The sequence below is a fragment of the Lissotriton vulgaris genome, chromosome 12 (genome assembly GCF_964263255.1).
Source record: "Lissotriton vulgaris chromosome 12, aLisVul1.2, whole genome shotgun sequence".
NCBI classification, from domain to species: Eukaryota; Metazoa; Chordata; class Amphibia; order Caudata; family Salamandridae; genus Lissotriton; species Lissotriton vulgaris.
The window spans coordinates 739,403,313-739,423,224 of record NC_141700.1 but is presented as its reverse complement, the minus strand read 5'-3'; the positions used below and the strand labels follow the sequence as shown (position 1 = coordinate 739,423,224).

The window sequence follows — 19,912 nt, the reverse complement described above, 5'->3', positions numbered from 1 at the left end:
TGCTCCCGCTCCCCTCCCCATGACCCCTCCCCCCCACCTGACCGGCAAGTAGGTCAAGCATTACCTATATGTGTCTGCTTCAGCCTGCACGTGCCCCATCACCCTGGCCCACCACCCCTCTATTAACTCAATTATTGATATTTGCCCAAGCCCTGGCGTTCCCATCCCCTGCTTTCCCTCCTTTTTTTTTTTTTAAGGAAGCCTTTAGTTCCCAGCATGTCAGCGCCCTAGTTCACTACGTAGCTCATCCACATATTCCTGTGATTTTATCTCCGGGGAAGAACATTCTTGTTTGCCCCCTAGTCAATACTTTTAGTTTGGCAGGATACAATACGAAAGCCTCTGAGCCTAGGGCCTGCAGGGGGCTATGAGCTGCCTCAACCTCCATCTCATCTCTACAGTCACATGACAGAAGTCAGGCCTTGCGAAAAACGTGATATTGTTGACTGCCCTCTTAGCCTCGGGTTTCGCTTTATCCAAGATTTCCTGCCTGAGTAAGTAATTGCCAACATATATTAAGATAGCCCTGGGCCTGTCAATCCTGCCTGCCCCTTGTGCCTTCCTAACCAGAGGGAATCTATGTGCTCTCTGAATTTCGGTCTCCCACTGCCAAACAGTTAGCTCTGGGAAAGCACCCTTCAGCAGGCCTACCACAAAGTGTCTCGTGTCCTGCCCCTCCAGCCCTTCCTCCACTCCCAGCAGTCTTATATTGTTCCTATGCTGGCGATTTTCATAATCTTCCAGTTTCCACTGCATGTCCGCCGCTATTTTCTGCTGTTCTTGCTTGAAAGACTGGAGGCAGTTAAAGTCGTCCTCCAAGCGACCCGTTCTTTCTTCTACCTGCGTTACTCTTACAGCTACTTCCTCGTATAATTTGTTCATCTTTCGCAGAGAGGTCTGTATTTTGTTTGTCCCTTGCCTTGCTCTACGGCTCTCCGCTCTTGCTTCACTCTGCATCTGCTTCAGCATGCCAAACAAGAGATCTAATGTAGCAGGTTGCGGAGGGCTGTAACTCTGTCCATCAGCTTCTGCCAGCGGGCTACCCTACTCCTGATACACCAAAGAAGTTGCCGAGTAATCCCAGGTCAGTTTTTTAGAAGGGTCAGAGGGGCTCGCCGATAAATTGCCTCTCCTCCTGGATCTGCGCCTTTTTTGTGTTGATTTCTGGGCAGAAAGGCTACTGGCAGAGTCTGTCTCACTGCCAGTATCTACTTCAGATGAGGGGAGAGACTCAGAATCATCATTCACTGAAAAAAACGTATCTGCCTCTGGTGATCCTCCTTCTGCCTTCGCCTGATTCCCCTCTCCGCCAGAGTCAAATACACCGAACTTTGAATTAGCATCTTTGTGTACCGCAAACAGAGAGCCTTCACCGGCCTGCTGCCTCCCCTCCTCACAGTTACCCTGTCCCTCTTTAGTACCCGACTGATTCTGCCGAGTAATTGTTCCCTCGGGGGTCACCAGTGCGTTGTCGATCATGCTGGGGGCTCCCTCCGTGCATGTCTGACTGCTCCGCTGTGACTGCGCTCTGCTGCACCACCGGCAGCTGCACCGTCTCCTGACGTTGCCTGGCAACCACGGCTTCTGCGTCCACGAGGACGCCGCTGGTCTCCGCGTATGTGCTAGCAGCCGCTTCTTGAGCTACGTTGACTGTAAGCACTCCTGTCGGATGCATTTCTGCCGATCTCCCTGCGAAGGCTTCCGCCAAGATAGGCTGCCTAAGGGTATCCTTATTTTTAGATCTAGCCCCCAGGCCCTTCTGCCCGTGATCGAGGTGAGTCTCGCTACGATTTCCTGCTAGAACTGGGTTCGGAGCTTCAGGATTCTTGCCCTTCTGCTCACAGCCTTTTTTAAGTTGGATTCTTCGTGCTGTGCTCACCGCCAGGTCACCCGTGCGTTGTCCGGCAATTACACCAGTGCCCTTCAGGTCTTCCTTCCCTCTCTGAGGGTCCTCCATCAGGTCTTTCGTCTCCTTGAAGGGTTTTGATGAGCGTAGTGACATGGCCAATGATACCTTAACCATCAATGCCACAAATCTGTTTAGTCTGAAATATGCACGATCACCGAGTTTCTGTATATTCAATACGCTCATAGGCTTCCATAGGGTAGCTTCCATGCTTCACTCCCCGCCGGTGTAGAAAACATCTTAGGAACCACTACCAGGCTTGAGCAGTGTCCATCTGTAGAGTTTCTTGTTGCTCAAATGGGTGTAATTTCTGATATTTACAGGTTTCCCTCATCTTCATTGCTGGATTTTGCCCGCGTGAAAGTGTCACTCACAGTCAGTCGTTGACTGTCACTCATAAGTGCACTGAAATTATGAAAATGTCACACATAGCCAATCTGAAAACTTGGCAGCATTGTACATTGATAGTGTCCCTTATTTTCATACTCATAGCTTGTATACTTGTTTGTTTTGTCGTCATCTTTGCCTTTTCAAATGAACAGAATCAAAATTGTGGGTTTGATCATTTGATTGAGATCAACTAGTACCAGTATGAAGTGTGAGAGGATATTTTACAGTTACTGTAGTTTTGCTTGTGTGCATGTATGTGTAGGTATTTATATAGTGCAAAATAGGCTACGGAACAGCAGAACAGCATACAATATTACATAACTACACAGTCACATCATATTTCCCCTATTTACAATTGCATTGCACGATTTCCATTTGGGGCACACACAGATTATTTGAGTTTCCCAGAATCCTGATTTTGTATTTAGTTTCAAGGCAAGGATTCGAAAACCAATGATTCAAAATCCAATTCCGGGGAACGGGGTTTGAGCCTCAGCATCGGCTAAACATCTTGTGATTCTGTCATTCTGGGCAAATCACTTAAGGCCACATGTATTAAGCATTTTTGCAGTCGGAACCAGGCGATTGGTCTGTTTCCAATGACAAAAATGCTTTTACATATTTATGAAACACAAATTAACATGTTACAGAATCGCAATTTGTGTTTGCGATTCAGTATTTGGAAGGGGCGTGTTTGAGGCATCTCTTCAAAATACAGAATCCGAATGGGATGTATGAATGTTTTGCGGCCAAATTACGGTTGCAAAACATTCATATTTTACCGACTCCTTGAAGGAGGTAGTAACCCATTCGCAAATGTCCCCAGGGGGGCCCTCCCCCTTTGAAAATGGAAAACATTTTTTTAAGAGCTGGCAGTGGTCTCACAGACCACTGCCTACTCTCAAAAAATGAAACCGCATAGTTACATTTTTTCTTTTTAAATGCATCCCGTTTTCCTTTAAGGGAAACGGGATGCATTTGAAAAAAAAAAAGACATGATGGTCTAGCAGGCCACAATTCCTGTGATGGCATAGATTCCTAATGGCTCGCAAATTGTGACCTACCTCATTAATATGCATGACGTAGGTCTATTTGCGACCCATCAAGAATCACTAAAGAAACTGAAAAGAGTTTCATACATTAGGATTAGCGATTACCTAATTGCGATTTGGAGAAAATCGCAATTAGTTAATTGCTACTGATAATAATGATAGATGTGGCCCAATATCTATAGATATATAGCTCCTGCTCATGTAAAGTGATCCAGTATCTTTGGGTGGTGTTTGCCCTATATTATGCAATAAATAAATAAATCAGCAATTTAGCGACAAGACCACATCCTCACCTGTCTCATTGGAAACCTCTCCTTCAGCACAGGGGACACAGTCAAAGCAGCAGATAGGTCGGCCTTTCTGAGCAGCTTTCCTGAACCCGGGAGGGCAGCTCTCACTGCAAACAGACCTTGGAGCCTGGAGACAAAGAGAAGAAAAAGAAAGAGTCCATGAATTTTGGATAATCACTTTATCACACTTTTCCCTGACAATTACAAGAACAGGTTAGCAAGTATGAAAATGTATAGTAGATTTGGGGAAAATGTCCAGTATGTTGTTTTAAACGTATAATCAATGGAGGGACTAGAGAAATGGAAACATTGTGAGGGAATACCCTCATTCTGAATTCGGTGAATGGAACTGGGGCCAAATGTAACGTTTTTGTAAGTGTAGAACTAAACCTGGCTACATTTTTTATACGCCCATTTCATTTGGGAAATTCTGCAAATTCTACAGCTATGATTTTTAAAATGTGTTTTTAGCTGAACACTTTCTCTTGCGGATAATGACTTGCAAGAGATATCAGTACCATTGCGGGCTCACTGTTTTCTTGGGGTAAATCCGTCTCAAGCTCTGTCTTTCTCCCTAACTTTAGATTGCGGAGGACTTTCCTTTGGAGGCCGGGAAGCTCTGTAAGTGAGGGACAGAAGAGGGACTGTTTTGGGCCGTAGGCAAAGCACCTTAGTTTAGGAAGATGTCTGTTTTCCTGCACCTGGAAACATTGTGATTCTTATGACATTTTGCTTATAGTCAGTTCACCCACACAATTACTGATTAGTTTACCTTCACTGTTTTGCTCCTTCATTTGCCCCTGCTTAAATAGGCTTTTGGAGCGTTTCCGCCATTCCATGTTAGCATATTGAACAGCCCATGCGCTGTCTGTTGTGAGACATATTGTGGCTTATCATGAAGGGTATGGAGTTTTCCCCTTATTCACCATTGGTTGGCTTCCCTTGTCACTCCTATTTGCCTGCTTCTTATTCGTGCCCTCGCCTGTCAATCTTGTCTTTGCCCCTCTCATGGATTATTGCATCTTTATCATTGCTTAATTGGCTGGCATCTCTGCTCTTCCATTGCTTGCTTCTCAAGCACTACTTTTGTGTTGAGCACTCCATGAGAGTGTGTGTGTTTTCGAGTTGTCTCCCTTGTGTACTTCTCTCTCAATGTTGTTCGCTGTTGCCCCCTTCTTTCTGTTGTTTGAACGTGTGCTTGTTCCCACTGCCTCTCCCACCCGTGCTCTCCATGATGCTTCCCCATCGCTCCCATCCCATGTTGCTTCGTGTTTGTTACCCCACTAGCCCTCATGATGTTTCCATCCTCCCATATTGTTCCCAATGTTGCCTTGTCCTCCTATGCTTCCTTTCTTCCCCATGCTCACTTTAAGCAAATAAAAAAAATATTTTGCATGTTTAATTCTTTTCTTTTTAGTTACCGATCCAAATCAGATCATTAACTAAAAAGAAAAAAAGCACCTCCCTCATTTTGTAGGCATGCACATGGAAGAGCACACCGGAAAATTGAAAATCTATTTTTTTTGTAACTTTAGCCATGCTGCACAGCATGTCTAAAAAACATTGTCAAAGCCAATAGGTCACAATGGCAAGCCCCATGGCTTTACCGAGCTTGGGTAACTCACGTTCCATGTATTCTTGCTCTTATGAAATATCTGCTTCTTGTAATCCAGTATTAAACTGCATTTGAGCTTACAGCTTTTATACCAGCCACAAACATCATGTCTCCTGCCTCCTTACCTATCGAAGCCGGTAAGAGTCTTATTATCAGTTTACGGCACTTAAGTATTTGAATGCCTGAGTTACTTTTAAGGTACTGTTATTTCCTTTTAGCAAAAATTAAATTCATAGCACTATTTCAATGTCTGAGAATACAGTTATTCTTTTGTGCTCCTGTGTTGCTCTCTCCCTCACACCTTACACTATCTCCCCAGCACTACTAACCTAATTTCTTCTACTCCTGTCAGCAGACAGTGGATTTAGTTGGAGAGTACCTAGGAGGGCTCTCATAAGTTAATTCACTTAATTTGTGTGTAGAAAGCTGGCTCTTTATATGATATATCAAAATGAGATATACTGTGCAAAGTGTCCAGGGGTATCCCTTATGAGTGGATAAGGGGTTTCCCTAGCAATATCAAGTTGGTCTTCTAGGGGGGTAGTGTGGTCGAGTAGCCGCAGGCGTATCTTAGAGTAATGCAAGACATCTACAAATACACACAATAGTCAACTGAAACACACAACTCAAGAAGGAGATCCACACTAATTTATAAAAATAGCAAGTATCTTATAAATGTTTAGGTACCAGAATTAATTAGTTCAGGTGAGTACGCTTTTTAAGAAAAATACTTTGGAGTTCAAAAAGTCGACACTTGCAATTTTTCAGATCCGCAATTTTAACCTACGGAAGGAAACACATAGGTGGTTTCCTAGTTCTTGTCAGCGACTCACGGGACCATGGCCTTGGGTCAAAAGTGAGTATAGGGCAAGGTCCGAGGCAGCAAAAATAGGTCACCTCCTGCAGCACGAGGTCGGCTGGGTGATAACCTCATGGGGTGCCTAATGCAAAACAATAGGGATCGGTTCGGTCACAAATGAGGCTGAAGGGGGGATTGAGAGGCCAGTCTGGTGAAACCCATGAGTTGCTTCAGTTCTAAGTGATGTTGGGGAATGTGGGGACACTTTTGGTCTTCTTCTCCTTGGGACAGAGCGTCTGTGGGGTGTCAGGTTTCTCCATCGGGCAACACTCTTAGTTGAGGGGGCCTGCACTCAGAGGCTGCAGGCAACAGCAGGGAGTTCACGAGGGGGCACTACACAATAGGCTCAGTACTTGAAGGGCTTGGGGACCACACTGACAACATTGGCCCACTTCAGCATGGCCTGGGGGACTCAGTAAAGTGGTGATTGGCAGCTCCGGGTTTCAGTGGTTCCGGTGGTGGCCATCTGATCTGGATTCTGCTTAGTGCAATCCAAGATTTTACCTCATGAATATTACAAAAGGACTAGATTTCAAAGCATGAGGAGAACAAATATAGACAATTGCCTTAGAAGCTGTGGCCAGTCGGGCACACTTCACCCTTTATGAATGTCCCTACATACAGTCATTTGGGTCAAGAGTGATCCATAGAATTTCCACTGTAACAGGGGAAGATCTGTCACTTGAGCCCCCTGGCAATCTTTGGCATCTGGGGGAACAGACCATGCCAAAATCTATTTTATTGTGATGTAATGCGGCCCTCATGATGGGCAGGAGAGACACTATTAAACTGTGGGGCAGTCCAGAGATCCTGAGAGTAAAGCAACAGACTAGAAATATGGACTGGCATATGCTGGTAGAGAAACCCATATATAAGGTGCTGGATTGCAGCAGGAATTTTGATAGTCCTTGCCATGTCCTTGTGTCGTGTAAGGTAATGCAAGAGCAATACAAAGGCTTCACTAATGTTTGCAAAGCCACACATTGGCCCATTTAGACTGCCTTGCATTGCTTTGTAAATACATGTAATGGAACACTGCTATTTTCAGTGCTCTATGTTGCATTTCTAGCTGGAAGGCATTCTGTTGGTGGAGAACAGGTGTTCCCATGTATCCACCCAGGATTTTGACACATTCACAAGGTGCATTACAATCGTGCCGTTCTCTGTTGTCTTCTCAAACTCACTCCAAAGATGTGTTATTATTTGCGACAAAAGTGAAAGTTGTGTCATGCTAAATGACAAGACGTCATTGAAGTTGCAAGACCAGTACAAATGCTGGAGTTTTGGATTGTGTTATATCTCATATTATCATATCACATTATTTAAAACATATCAAAGAATGTATTGCCTCACAACATTTAAGTATTAGCTATTAGTGCATTGGAAAGTTATGGTTTCGATTGAAAGCAACAAAATAGCTCAGTGCCAATAAAGGTATGTATAGACCTTGTATTCCAACTATCTGATGCTTGTTTTTTGTCTCAGTCTTTCACCTTCTTTACTTCAGAAATGTTATTCTCAGTGGTTGGAATATTCTAATAGCAATATAGTTCTTCTACAGCAGGCTAAACCAGTTGTTAATGATCCTGTGGCCTGGGTCTAGGCCTATAACTTAGGGAGAGGGCCTGTGACAACCAATGTTTCCATTTGCAGTGTGCTATGGTGCTGCATTAGAATATTGAACTGATATGGGTTTGATAGAAGACAAAAAATGACTGAGGACTATATTGTTAGCTGGTATAAGCCATGTCTGTTGTCTTTTTTTTCCTCCATATTTAATTTAGAATATTGTGTCCTCTGAAGCTGTAGTATTCCTGCAGCATAAAAAACTTTAAACCCCTAAATGTGCTGTTTTCTTCTTGCTCTCTCTCACTCTGGCTCATGCCTAGAACTTGGAGACAGGGCATTTGACAGCTGGTATAGTCCTCAGCAGCTGTCCATAATGCTATACGATGATCAATGCATCAACCTCAGAAAGATTAAATACTTTATTTGATTGACTCAGCTTTCAATTGCACATTACTAGCTACACAAAGACCTTTACATTGTGTGTATGACTCACTATGATAACTTTCTGGTGTTTGACTACTGATGGGAATAAGTGGAAATAATCTTACCACCTCAACCTTTGGCCTATGACCCAATAAGAGTGAAGTTGCATTAGGTTTTCTCTCTAACAGCTTTTTTTAATGTGATCTTATAATGTTGCAAACCCACGTTTAAACCTAAATATGCTCCACTATCATTAAATGTGAACATCAACCTGTGTTCCTGTCCCTTTGTGCTCATTTGTTACCATATATAGCACTTCTAAATGTTTCCCCAACCTTACAAAATACAAATATAGGGGTGTGTTCTATCTGGTGAAAGGGAGGTATTTCATCAATAGGTCTTTTATAGAACATGAACCCTGGAATAGGGAGCAGGTTAGTCTTTGTTCGTTCAATGCATTTCTTACTTCACTTCTTTGCATGTTCCACTGCATGGCTCTGGCATTGAAGTAAAGCTCCTGCTCAGTATGTAAACTGGAGTCAAATTTCCCCACCTTCACATAGCGCATATTGCCATCATCCTTCAACTGCCAGTTAATGATGTCGTAAGTGGCTGGTGGATCACCGTTGCGGTCGAAGTACATCTCCTCTCCAAGTTTGTTCTTAAATCGCACGTTCTTCAGGTAATGGAGAAGCTGTAACATGGAAATCACATGAGAAGTAGCAGAAATGAGACACAGGTTTATGTTGATTTCCTTAGGGTTGAATTACTTGTATATGTTTATGGGATATTCTGAATCAGGAGTCTCGATTTAGGGAGTAATTTCTTAAGTGGCCCATCTGCATTGGGGTTACTGCCATGGGCGGACAGAAGACAGCTACCTTTGCTTAATTAGAGGTCCAATCTATTTAGTGCAAACCTTATTCAGGTTTCCCCTGTGGTAGTCCACCATGTGAGGCTTGGCAAAAGTGGCATAGCTAGATGTTGTGCCACCGGTGGTGGTCCCTGCATTTGCTGCCTGGTGGCCACATGTAACAAGAGGTGAGTGCTGGTGATTCCTGTAATGGCCGCAGGTAAAAGCGAGGAAGAAGCCGCCGCCCCAAAACATGGGCCGCCCGAGGCAGACCACCCCCCCTTGTTACACCACTGCTTATCAAACCAGAAATGGTAAAATAAACAACTGCCCCTACACACAACTCTCTGCTGTTTATCAGAGAAGGCACAACATGGTGACCCATCCAGCATTCAGTTTGCTGAAAGTGCTTCCTGTGCACTGTGAAAATAATCACTGCTAAAGCAGCTGGGATCTCTAAATTGGTCAGGCAGTCCTGTGCTTGGAAGGCAAAAATAGGACCTCTCCTAATTCAGCAGATCCACTTGAACTCCAGAGTTGGACTGTGGAACCGAAAGTAGCCCTGATTTTTTTTTTAAACCAGCCCGCTCCCTTTGTTTCCTTGCACAATCTCTCCAGGCCCGGACTGGCCATAGTGGGCACCGGGCAATCCCCCGGTGCGCCGCAAGGGTGGGGGGTGGTTTTGAGCCCCTGGGGGCCGATTTTGTTACAGGGCCATTTTTGCAGCATAGCTGCAAAATCGTCCCTGCAACAAAATCGGACGAAGACCTGCCCTGGCAAAGAGGTCAGCGGCAACTCAAACCACCGAAGCCCCCCCTCCCAAGTGGGGAGGGGGGAGCCGGCCGAGCACTTTGCCAGGGCCGGTTTTGGTTCCCAGTTCGGCCCTGAATCTCTCTCTTTCCATCCATCCATTCTCTCTTCTTCTCTCGTCTTTTTCTTCTCCCTCTCTAATCACTTTCTCTGTCCCTTCCCTTCCCATCCTTCTCACTCTTTCTAGAACCCTCCACGTGCCTGCTGCAATTAACCTCGGAGAGCCTGGGAGGGTGAGAGGGTGGCCACGGACTTTCAAGATAGAACTCGAAGAACTCCAGCCCACCAAGGAAATGCCCGGTGAAATAAAAAACCTGTTCACCTGAGGGCATCCTATCATCTTATATTAGAGCTCTAATGTGACCACAAATTATGGCTTAGACTACAGTGTGCGCAGATAGCTAAGATTTCCACTGACTCTGATAGGGTGTATAGCTATAAGTAAAATGATCGTATTGTTCAGGGTTTTGCATGCGTTACAACACATGCTGATGCGTATACCAGAGGCCTGGACAAATTACTCAGATTGCAATTCTGGAAACCGGGGAGAGCATGAATTAGCTTGGAGGTGCTGAACCTTCCATGTGCTGGGTGAGGCATGCAGGCACTGAACATCTTGGTCTATTATTGGGCAGCCCACCTACAGCTTGTGGTACAGTGGTTTGTCGAGTGGGGAGCTGACCCTGTGGTCCGAATTATGAGATGCTTAATACACACAAGGAAATTACTAGCGCTACTTCTGGTCCCCTGAAAGAAAAGAACAGCTCTACCAATGCAAATTAGGACCTTACTGGATATATAGGTGCAGACGTCTACAAGAGAAGTCGATGAACATGTTTATTTTTGTCAACTGGTTCCCTGAGACACAGAGGTTGGCCTTATACTACCCATATTTTTATGGAGCAGAGGTGGAGGGGATATCCCACAAAGCATTGAAGAGTTATATGAGGATGGCAGGTTGGTTGAGCATGCAGAGTTATGTGCCAGGTGGGGGGTGGCTAGCGGATGTTTCCGTGAAGCCTGGGTGGGGTATCCTCAGGAGCAAAAAAACATACGTCTTAAATCAGGCACCGATGGACATGGGGGAAGAGGGTACACTCATACACTATTGATACCACTCAAAGTTGCCCACGTGTTGACATTAAAGCTACAGTGGGAAAGAAATATAGGAGACAAACTAAGGGAGCACAAATGGGTAACCACCTAGGGCAACTAAAGAAAGGACACTCGTAATATGAGATTGAAATTCATCCATTTGAAGTGTGTCCATAGAGATTATATAACACTGCAATGGATTGACCCCACCAAGCTGGAGCAATGTCCCAAATGCAGAGCAGCAGGGGAGACTTACTTACATATGTGGTGGTCATGCATAGAAGTGTGGGATTTCTGGGGGATGTAGTCGAAGTATTGGAGAAATTGACTGGAATGCCCACACAGTGGACAATTCAGCTCTGCTTGCTGGACATGGTGACCTGCACTTAACACACTAAACACATGGAGGAAATACTGGAACTAGGATTTGCGGTTGCCAAGAAATGTATAGCACTGAATTGGAACTAACTGGCTGCCTACCCGGAAACAATGGCTGAGGGAATTTGCAAGATGGATGAGGGCTGAGTGTGGAGTGCGACACAGGTTGGTGCATGGTGGGACAAGTCATGGAAGTAGTATGCAATGGGACATGCTTGAAGCTTGCTTACAGCATGAGATGGAGGACTCTGCAGTGATCAAGATGCAGAAACTGTAGAAGAACTGCCACATGGCTAGGTACTGGGTGGTTCAAAGTACTTAACTGTTGATCTTAATGTAACACAAAAGGTCTTGATGCTGTTAAACTGATGGTATAATATAATTGCTCAAGCATGCTCCTCCATGGTTGTGGAGGGACGGGGTGGGATGTAGAGAGTAGTCATAATGTTGTAATACTGTTGAAAAAAATAAAAATAAATATAACAAATAAAAACTATGTGACATACATAATAAGTGAAAAACCCTAATATATATAGCCTACTTTCATTTAAGACAATTTGCATTAGGCACTGTTAACACGTCTTACCTGCCAAGGTTTAATATTTTGGAGGGCCACGCATGTGCTGTTGGCAAAAGGGCCTTCTCCAGGTACACAGGACTGCATGTGAAGTAGAGCATGAGCCACTGCATAGACTGCATTATAAATGTTGTACGTAAACCTCAGGTCTGAATCATCTGGGTATTGGCTGTTTGATGGCTCAAGCTTCTCATCACCAGAGCAGAGGATTTTACCTGTACTAGTTGTGGTGTTGTCCGTAGTTATGTTGTTTCCCAGCTTAGGCCATTGACAACCAAAAGCTGCTTCCCAAAACCGTTGGACAAACATATCATTTGGTGAGTTAAGAGGATTCACCTTCAAGAGGTGCTCTGTAAATCCTGGCATTTGTCCTTCATGAATGGCAAATCCAAGGGTGCCACTAAAAGAGCTGGCAATCTCCTTAGGTAAGTAAACAGGCATGGACCAGGCTTCACTGCCTATCCATGTCTTCCCACTCATCCCCAGCCTTGCATACTCAACCATTAAGTGCCTGAGGAATGGTCCAGATGTGAAAGCAACAACAACTTTAGCTGAAGAGCCTTTGATCACTTCTAAGATGCGATTGACTTTCAGGATTGATGTGAAGTTAGGATCGGGTAGGGTCTCGTGGAAAGCAATGCAGATTCCAGCTCCTTCAAGGTCCTTCTTCAGGATCTGGGATGCATGGAAGCCATAGTCCTCATCACTGACCAATATACCCACCCAGGTCCAGCCAAATTGTACCACCAGCCGGACAATCCCATGAGCTTGATAATCATTGCTTGGAATGGTCCGGAGAAAAGATGGAAACTGTTTTTTGTCGCTGAACTGGGAACTGGAAGTAGAATAGCTGACCTACGAAAAGAGATTTGTTCATATTACTTAGTATAGAGCATAACTTCAGGAGTTGTGTAGTAGTTCTCTCTCTGCTCTCCCTAGAGGCCTTAGCGCCTGTCATTGTAACCATAGAACTCTTGTCTACCTGAAGTGCTTTTACTCTCAAATCTTTTGTGCTCCACACTTCACCTATAAGCAGCAAAGACGCTATGGTAAGGAATTCTGTACGACAGCAATTGTTGACAGAGTTAAGAGCCAGTTTTCCAACTCATAAATGTGTCTTCTCTTCTCTTCTTTTGAACTGTTCTCTCCCTATTGAATAGTAAACTGCTATTACAGACAGTAATGCATGTATGTGCACATTACTACTCGTAGAACCTAGATATATTATGCTGCATTGCTATGTTTCTTTTTATGGCACATTAATAAGTATGAGATTCATTTTGGGGGACTAGAAGTGGAGTGCATACTACTGAGATTCTGTATTGTTATGAACTTTACATTATGCAGGGTTATTACTTTCAAATGAATCTAATGTCAATCTCATATTTGTACTTTTTGAACATATATTATTGTTATCCTTCTTTTATTATTCAAAATTAAATTATTTAAAGGGGACCTTATCCATTTTTTATTAATGTAAATATTGTTTTTTATTACCTTACCCTTTCACATGTGTTACGTACCTTTACACATCCTTATACCGCACTCTTAAGTGTAGCTTACCTGTATCACTTTCAATTCAGTAGTCCCTTCCTGATATTACTGACAGCTTTTGCTGTCTGTAGAAACTCAAGTTACTTGAGAGTCACTACTCTAAACATGCTAAACATGTTTCTTACTTGACCTTTGAATTGAGTTACTTTGTTGCATCAGTGGTCTGATTAAAATGTTAAACAAATACCTTGATTATGAGTTTGGAGGTAAACATCACCAAGTTGCACATAGGGTAAATAGTGATACCACGGGGTTCAATAAATAACACATTTTAAATAGCACTGATAATGAGATTTTACTGAGTACAGCTGAATCATTATTTAGCTAATGTGTTAAATTGTGAATGTGTGTTATGCAGAGCATATGGTAAATACTGAATGTGTTATTTAGGGCATGTGTTAGATACCTCATCCAATGAATAGCGCATGCATAAAAACAGCGAGAAGTGGCTGTTTTAAAGCACTGGAACATCCTGCAGTATGGAAGTGATTTCCTAGAGAGTATAAAAAGCCAGAGCAACACACAAAAGTACCTTAGGACACACCAAAAGTAAACCAACAACTCCTTCCTGTGTGGGCATGTGCACAAATTTATTTTGTGCGGACAAAGCACCTTGAAACAAGACAAACATAATTTACCACCATCCTCTGATATCACTCATTAGAAATCTGCACAAGCGCTAAAGTGTGGTATGGCAACTGGTGGCAATTCTCCACCTCAGCTCACCTCAAGCTGCAGTAAGAAATGATTATAACCATCCTCTACATGTATGAAGTGGAAGACATCCAAGGATGTCTCAAGGTCGGAACATCCAAGGTAGCAGTCAGTAATGAGAGTTGTAATGGAAGTTCTATGGTAAAAAGTTGACCTGGCTTACAATCATCATCATTGCAAAGAGTGGCTGATGTAGTTTGTTACATTTATTCACATTGATCCATGAATATGCATGGAGGCTGACAAGTGGAGACTGGACTACAATAATCATAATGCATTGTAATCTTGATGATGAAGGACTGATTTGTCTGCTCAGGTCCTCAAGGGTGATATGTTATCACAGTATGACTAATGTGGTTTCTTGTCAGGATCAAAACATTCTGTTTTCATCCAGAGCACCTAACACACCAGTTCAGTATACACAGATCTACATCATACAGCATTTGCACATAATTAATGTGTCAGTAACAGGCCCTTTTTTCAGACCCACCCCCAACACTTTTTGCCCTTAGTTGGACTACTAGATGCTGGTTTTTAACTCTAACAGTGCAATGGAGTCTGCACTCATTCCCCAAAACTGATATGTGAGAATTGGTAACCCTAACTGGCAAGGATTTTACCCCCTTATAAATCCCGAATATATGGTACACTTAGTGCCAGGGCACAGGTGGTAAAGGGGTTCCCAGAGTTTGCAGTGCTGCTTGTGCCACACTGAGTGACCCAAACAAACTACTGACAGCAGGCATGCCATTGCAGATTGCAGTAGCAGTGCAAATTGCTTGAAATCACCTTTGCACTCACCAAGCGTGGGATAGTCAAATCACTATCTTTAATAAGTATCAGTCACCCCTAAGGAAGGTCTCCGGAAGCCCAGGAGGCAGGGTGCATTAAATAAAGGTGTGGGCACGTAAGTGCAACCTTAGATGACCCTTTAGGGCCTTTACCATTAAAGAACACTAAATGTGATAGACTGTCAATAGGATAACATGAGTTGGCAGCCGGACATACCCAAGGTTGGCAGCTTCATTATGGTACTGCCTAAAAATGTAATGTTTGGTATCATACAACATGCCTTCTCACCCCTGACATGAATCGCGTGCCAGGAGCATTGTGGCACGCACCCAGGTGGCTACCTTTGAGGTTGCCCACTAGTTTTCCTCAGCTTCTCGGTGCTCTGGCTGACAGCCTGTGCTGGCTGCTGCAGAGACTGGATTATGACCCCCTGCTAGGCAGTAGGGTTACTCCCAGGAGTCAAGAACAAAGGCCTGGGAAAGAAGGAGGTCGCACCTTCTCCCTCCCAGGAAGGCTAGTGAAGAGACACATCAAGACGGTGAGCTTCAAAGCCTGCTTCACCTTTGATATGCATCCAGGATGTCTCCCAGAGAAGTAAACAGCCATCCCTCTGCCCCAGGTATTTGTACCCGGGCAGGTGGGAACATTGGATATTTAGGAGGGGTACACGACCAGAAGACTAGTAATACCACTTGAGTGAGATACCTGGTCTGTACACCTAAGGAAGACTTCTAACATTTTTTAAAGTTGGTAGAAATAGTGGATTTTGGGTAGAACAGGTGACCTACACCCCTGGATGTGTTCACCTAGGGTGCAGGATAGCTGAAGGATCAGCAGCCCATTGGGTATTCGATCACACCCCTAACTCTCCTGAATCTAGGATTTAAGGGCCACCTCTGACCCCAAACCATCCTGCATCGAAGAGAACAAAGAAGGGACCTGTGTTGGCAACAACAGGACTTGCACCAAAGAAAAAGAGGGATACTCTGTCTCTGTGGCAATGCTCCTGAAACTCCATGACTGAGACTCGTCCTAGGCTATCTGTTGGTTCCCCATACAGAGGGACCCTTGTGGATGCCTGACACACTGTCAGACTCATTCATCAAATGGGAGGGAAGAGGAATTAAAGTCCATTCAGTTCCCCTGGGTAGATATTGTGATAATCAGCAATGGGAATGGACACTGGTATCTACAATAACCATTGGTTATTTTTGAGAACCCTCATAGACGCTATTGATTTTAATGTTGCGGTATATCTTTTCGTCCGCCCCTTATTAAGCGTCATGGCATAGTCATCGTGTTGTCAAATAACGTGGTATATGCCTGCCTCGCTCGAGGCAACCTTCGGTCAGTGTAGAAGTGCCCAGAGATTTGTAGGGACAGATCTATAAGGGTAGTGAGTAGAGCAAAAAAATTGTTTCTTAAAAAACATTGACACACCAAAACCAAGATTTATTATAAAGAGGTGGGCACTGTGAGTTAAAAACTTGAATAGTGATATATTAAGTAATCGGGTTACTGGATTACCATATTTCTAAAGACAGGTCGACATGTTTCAGCTCACCTGGGCCACAATGGTCTGTGGAGCTTTCGTCAGGACAAAACAAAACAGTAAGGGTGGGTATATTGATACTCACACAACTTGTATAGTTTTCAATGGATTGTATGAGTCTCTCATACTGAGATTCCTGTATTGTGGGAACAAAATAACAGTTAAATTCTGAATGTTACATCATCAATAGCATATAGCGCGCATACAAAAAGTGTTTGTAGCTAGGGAGAAAGAAATGGTCATATTCATTCGTGAACATTTATTTCTATGATAGCGTGCACCTCATTGTGGCGCTAGGAGGGGACTGGGGCTTAGAAGAGAAGAATAATTAAAAGAGGTCGGTTCACTGTAAGTAGGAGATGCTCAGGGCACCTTAGCAGTCGCTAAAGCTAAAGTGTGCTTTGTAGCCCAAAGTTTCAACAAAAGTGAGGTATTAGTAATTCATGGATCTAACCTTAGGTATTACTGGTCACAGGTTATACAGGACGCTTGTTTGACAGATACGTTAGAAAATGGAGGTTAAGCAGACAACACTGTATCGTACAGCTGCGGGAACAAAACACCCTTGCTCATTACCTTGCTAGCATTGAGGTGTATTTTTTCGGATTGTCGAACTTTGAATGATGGAGAATAATAATGGTCTTAGTTTCACTGGTAGCGACATAGACAAAATTCTAGCAGCACAGCCTTTATTACAGAATGCGGATTTTACACAAGCTATCGCACAAACAAACGAATGGGATACTCTAACAAACAAAAAAAGAGAACAGATTAGAACTGCTATTCATGGAATTATCATGACTGAATACCTGAGAACAAAATCAGCACCTAGAGGCCTATGGATATCGAATGCACCCAGAATCTTTCTTCATGATTTAGCGTTCCATCGAGACTGGTTCTCCATATCCTGGAAGTGTACCTTAGACTATTTAGTTCTCATAATAAAGACAGCCTAAAGAGTATCAGAGGCATTACTAGCGGTAATCTTAACCTGTGAAAACCAATTGAAAAATAGCATCAACCCTCAAGTCTACAAAAAACGACTAGACAAGATCACAAAAGAAATGGATGAAACCCAAGAGTTCCTGATGTTAAACAAATTTCCCACAACACAGGAATCTCAGTATGAGAGACTCATACAATCCATTGAAAACTACACAAGTTGTGTGAGTATCAATATACCCACCCTTACTGTTTTGTTTTGTCCTGACGAAAGCTCCACAGACCATTTTGGCCCAGGTGAGCTGAAACATGTCGACCTGTCTTTAGAAATATGGTAATCCAGTAACCCGATTACTTAATATATCACTATTCAAGTTTTTAACTCACAGTGCCCACCTCTTTATAATAAATCTTGGTTTTGGTGTGTCACTGTTTTTTAAGAAACAATTTTTTTGCTCTACTCACTACACTTATAGATCTGTCCCTACAAATCTCTGGACACTTCTACACTGACCGAAGGTTGCCTCGGGCGAGGCAGGCATATAGCACGTTATTTGACAACCCGATGACTATGCCATGACGCTTAATAAGGGGCGGACGAAAAGATATACCGCAACATTAAAATCAATAGCGTCTATGAGGGTTCTCAAAAATAACCAATGGTTAGTGGAGATACCAGTGTCCATTCCCATTGCTGATTATCACGATATCTACCCAGGGGAACTGAATGGACTTTAATTCCTCTTCCCTTCCATTTGATGAATGACTTTAAGCAGCGCACAGCTGCGGGAACAAAACACCCTTGCTCATTACCTTGCTAGCATTGAGGTGTATTTTTTCGGATTGTCGAACTTTGAATGATGGAGAATAATAATGGTCTTAGTTTCACTTGTAGCGACATAGACGAAATTCTAGCAGCACAGCCTTTATTACAGAATGCGGATTTTACACAAGCTATCGCACAAACAGACGAATGGGATACTCTAACAAACAAAAAAAGAGAACAGATTAGAACTGCTATCCATGGAATTATCATGACTGAATACCTGAGAACAAAATCAGCACCTAGAGGCCTATGGATATCGAATGCAGCCAGAATCTTTCTTCATGATTTAGCGTTCTGTCGAGACTGGTCCTTCATATCCTGGAAGTGTACCTTAGACTATTTAGTTCTCATAATAAAGACAGCCAAAAGACTATCAGAGGCATTACTAGCGGAAATCTTAACCTGTGAAAACCAATTGAAAAATAGCATCAACCCTCAAGTCTACAAAAAACGACGAGACGAGATCACAAAAGAAATGGATGAAACCCAAGAGTTCCTGATGCAAAACAAATTACAGAAACTGGCTAAAGATCTCAAAAAGTTCAGTCAAGATCGGATGCACCCCTACTCAAAAGAGGACTACACAGTTATAGACATCAACTCTGATACAGACTCAACAGGGTGGTCCTCTAATGGCTCAGAGAGCAACTTAGATCAATCTACGACGAGAATGGGATGCAACAATTCCAGATTCCGAAGCCCACGTCGTGGAAACAGAGGGAATAGATGGCAGAGACCACCATTCTTTCCGGGTAAACCTATGCCCTTTTTTCAACCATTCATGCCTCCTTTCGGCGGTTGGATGAACCCCTACAACTCGGGTAATGAACAACAACCACAAATGGGCAACCAAATGTTATCAAACCCCATCCATCCACACCAACCACAACAGCCTTTTTTAGGAAGAGGCCAAAACCAACCAAGACGCAAAAAGAAAAACCTAACATGGCAGGATGGTCCACCCAATGTGCAAACACGGAGCATGGCATCAGCGCAAACGGAACTGAACAAGAAGAGTCACTAATCGTGAACCTGACAGATACTATTCTAACTAAGGAACAAACGATTATCCTGAACAAAGGCCTCAGTTTCGTCCCTACCCCTCCTTTGGACCCTTTCAAACTCAAATGCGAGTTGTCAGAATTTTGCAGAACATTAAAGTTGAAAGCCTTCTTTGACGGATCCCCTAACCAAACAAAAGATGGAGATACGATGTTGAGAAGAAAATCCAAATTCACACCACCTACCAATAATGTCCCAATCGAAATACTAGCATTCGAACAGGCCATTCTAAAAGGAATTGACAATTTGGATAATAAGAAAAAAACTTTCCAAAATCTCAATAACAAAGAGTGGCGAACTCTCGAAGAACTGAGAGATAACGACGACATAATTATAAAACCAGCAGACAAGGGGGGTGGGGTGGTCATTCTCACAAAGGAAGGATATAACCAGCAGTGCCTTGCTCTACTATCTGATGAAAACTTTTATAAAAGACTCGATTCTGACCCAACTGAAAGACTTGTCAATACCATCGCAATAATGACTCACGAGGCAGAAACAAATGGATGGATCTCCAAAAAGGAAGCTGATTTTTTGACACCGAGAGTACCGAAAGTGCCTTTTTTCTACTCACTGCAAAAACACACAAAAACAAGTCCCCTCCACCGGGACGCCCGATAGTTTCGGGTATTGGTTCGCTCCTCGAGCCTCTC

The 19,912-nt window shown here is 43.4% G+C and overlaps 2 protein-coding genes across 2 annotated transcripts in view; one reads left to right on the top strand and one right to left on the bottom strand.

The window, feature by feature from the left end:
* The window catches only part of LOC147678472 (extracellular calcium-sensing receptor-like), a 73,107-nt gene that overhangs the window by 15,448 nt on the left and 37,747 nt on the right, over positions 1-19,912 (bottom strand). The window contains exons 3-5 of the mRNA XM_086945651.1: positions 11,827-12,672; positions 8,571-8,798; positions 3,642-3,765 (exon numbers count right to left, since the gene is read on the bottom strand). Coding sequence (XP_086801777.1) covers positions 3,642-3,765; positions 8,571-8,798; positions 11,827-12,672 — 1,198 coding nt within the window. The remainder of the gene's footprint in view (positions 1-3,641; positions 3,766-8,570; positions 8,799-11,826; positions 12,673-19,912) is intronic.
* On the top strand, positions 18,229-19,221 carry LOC147678473 (uncharacterized). Its single transcript, XM_086946537.1, has one exon. The coding sequence runs from the start codon at positions 18,229-18,231 to the stop codon at positions 19,219-19,221; it is 993 nt and encodes a 330-aa protein (XP_086802663.1).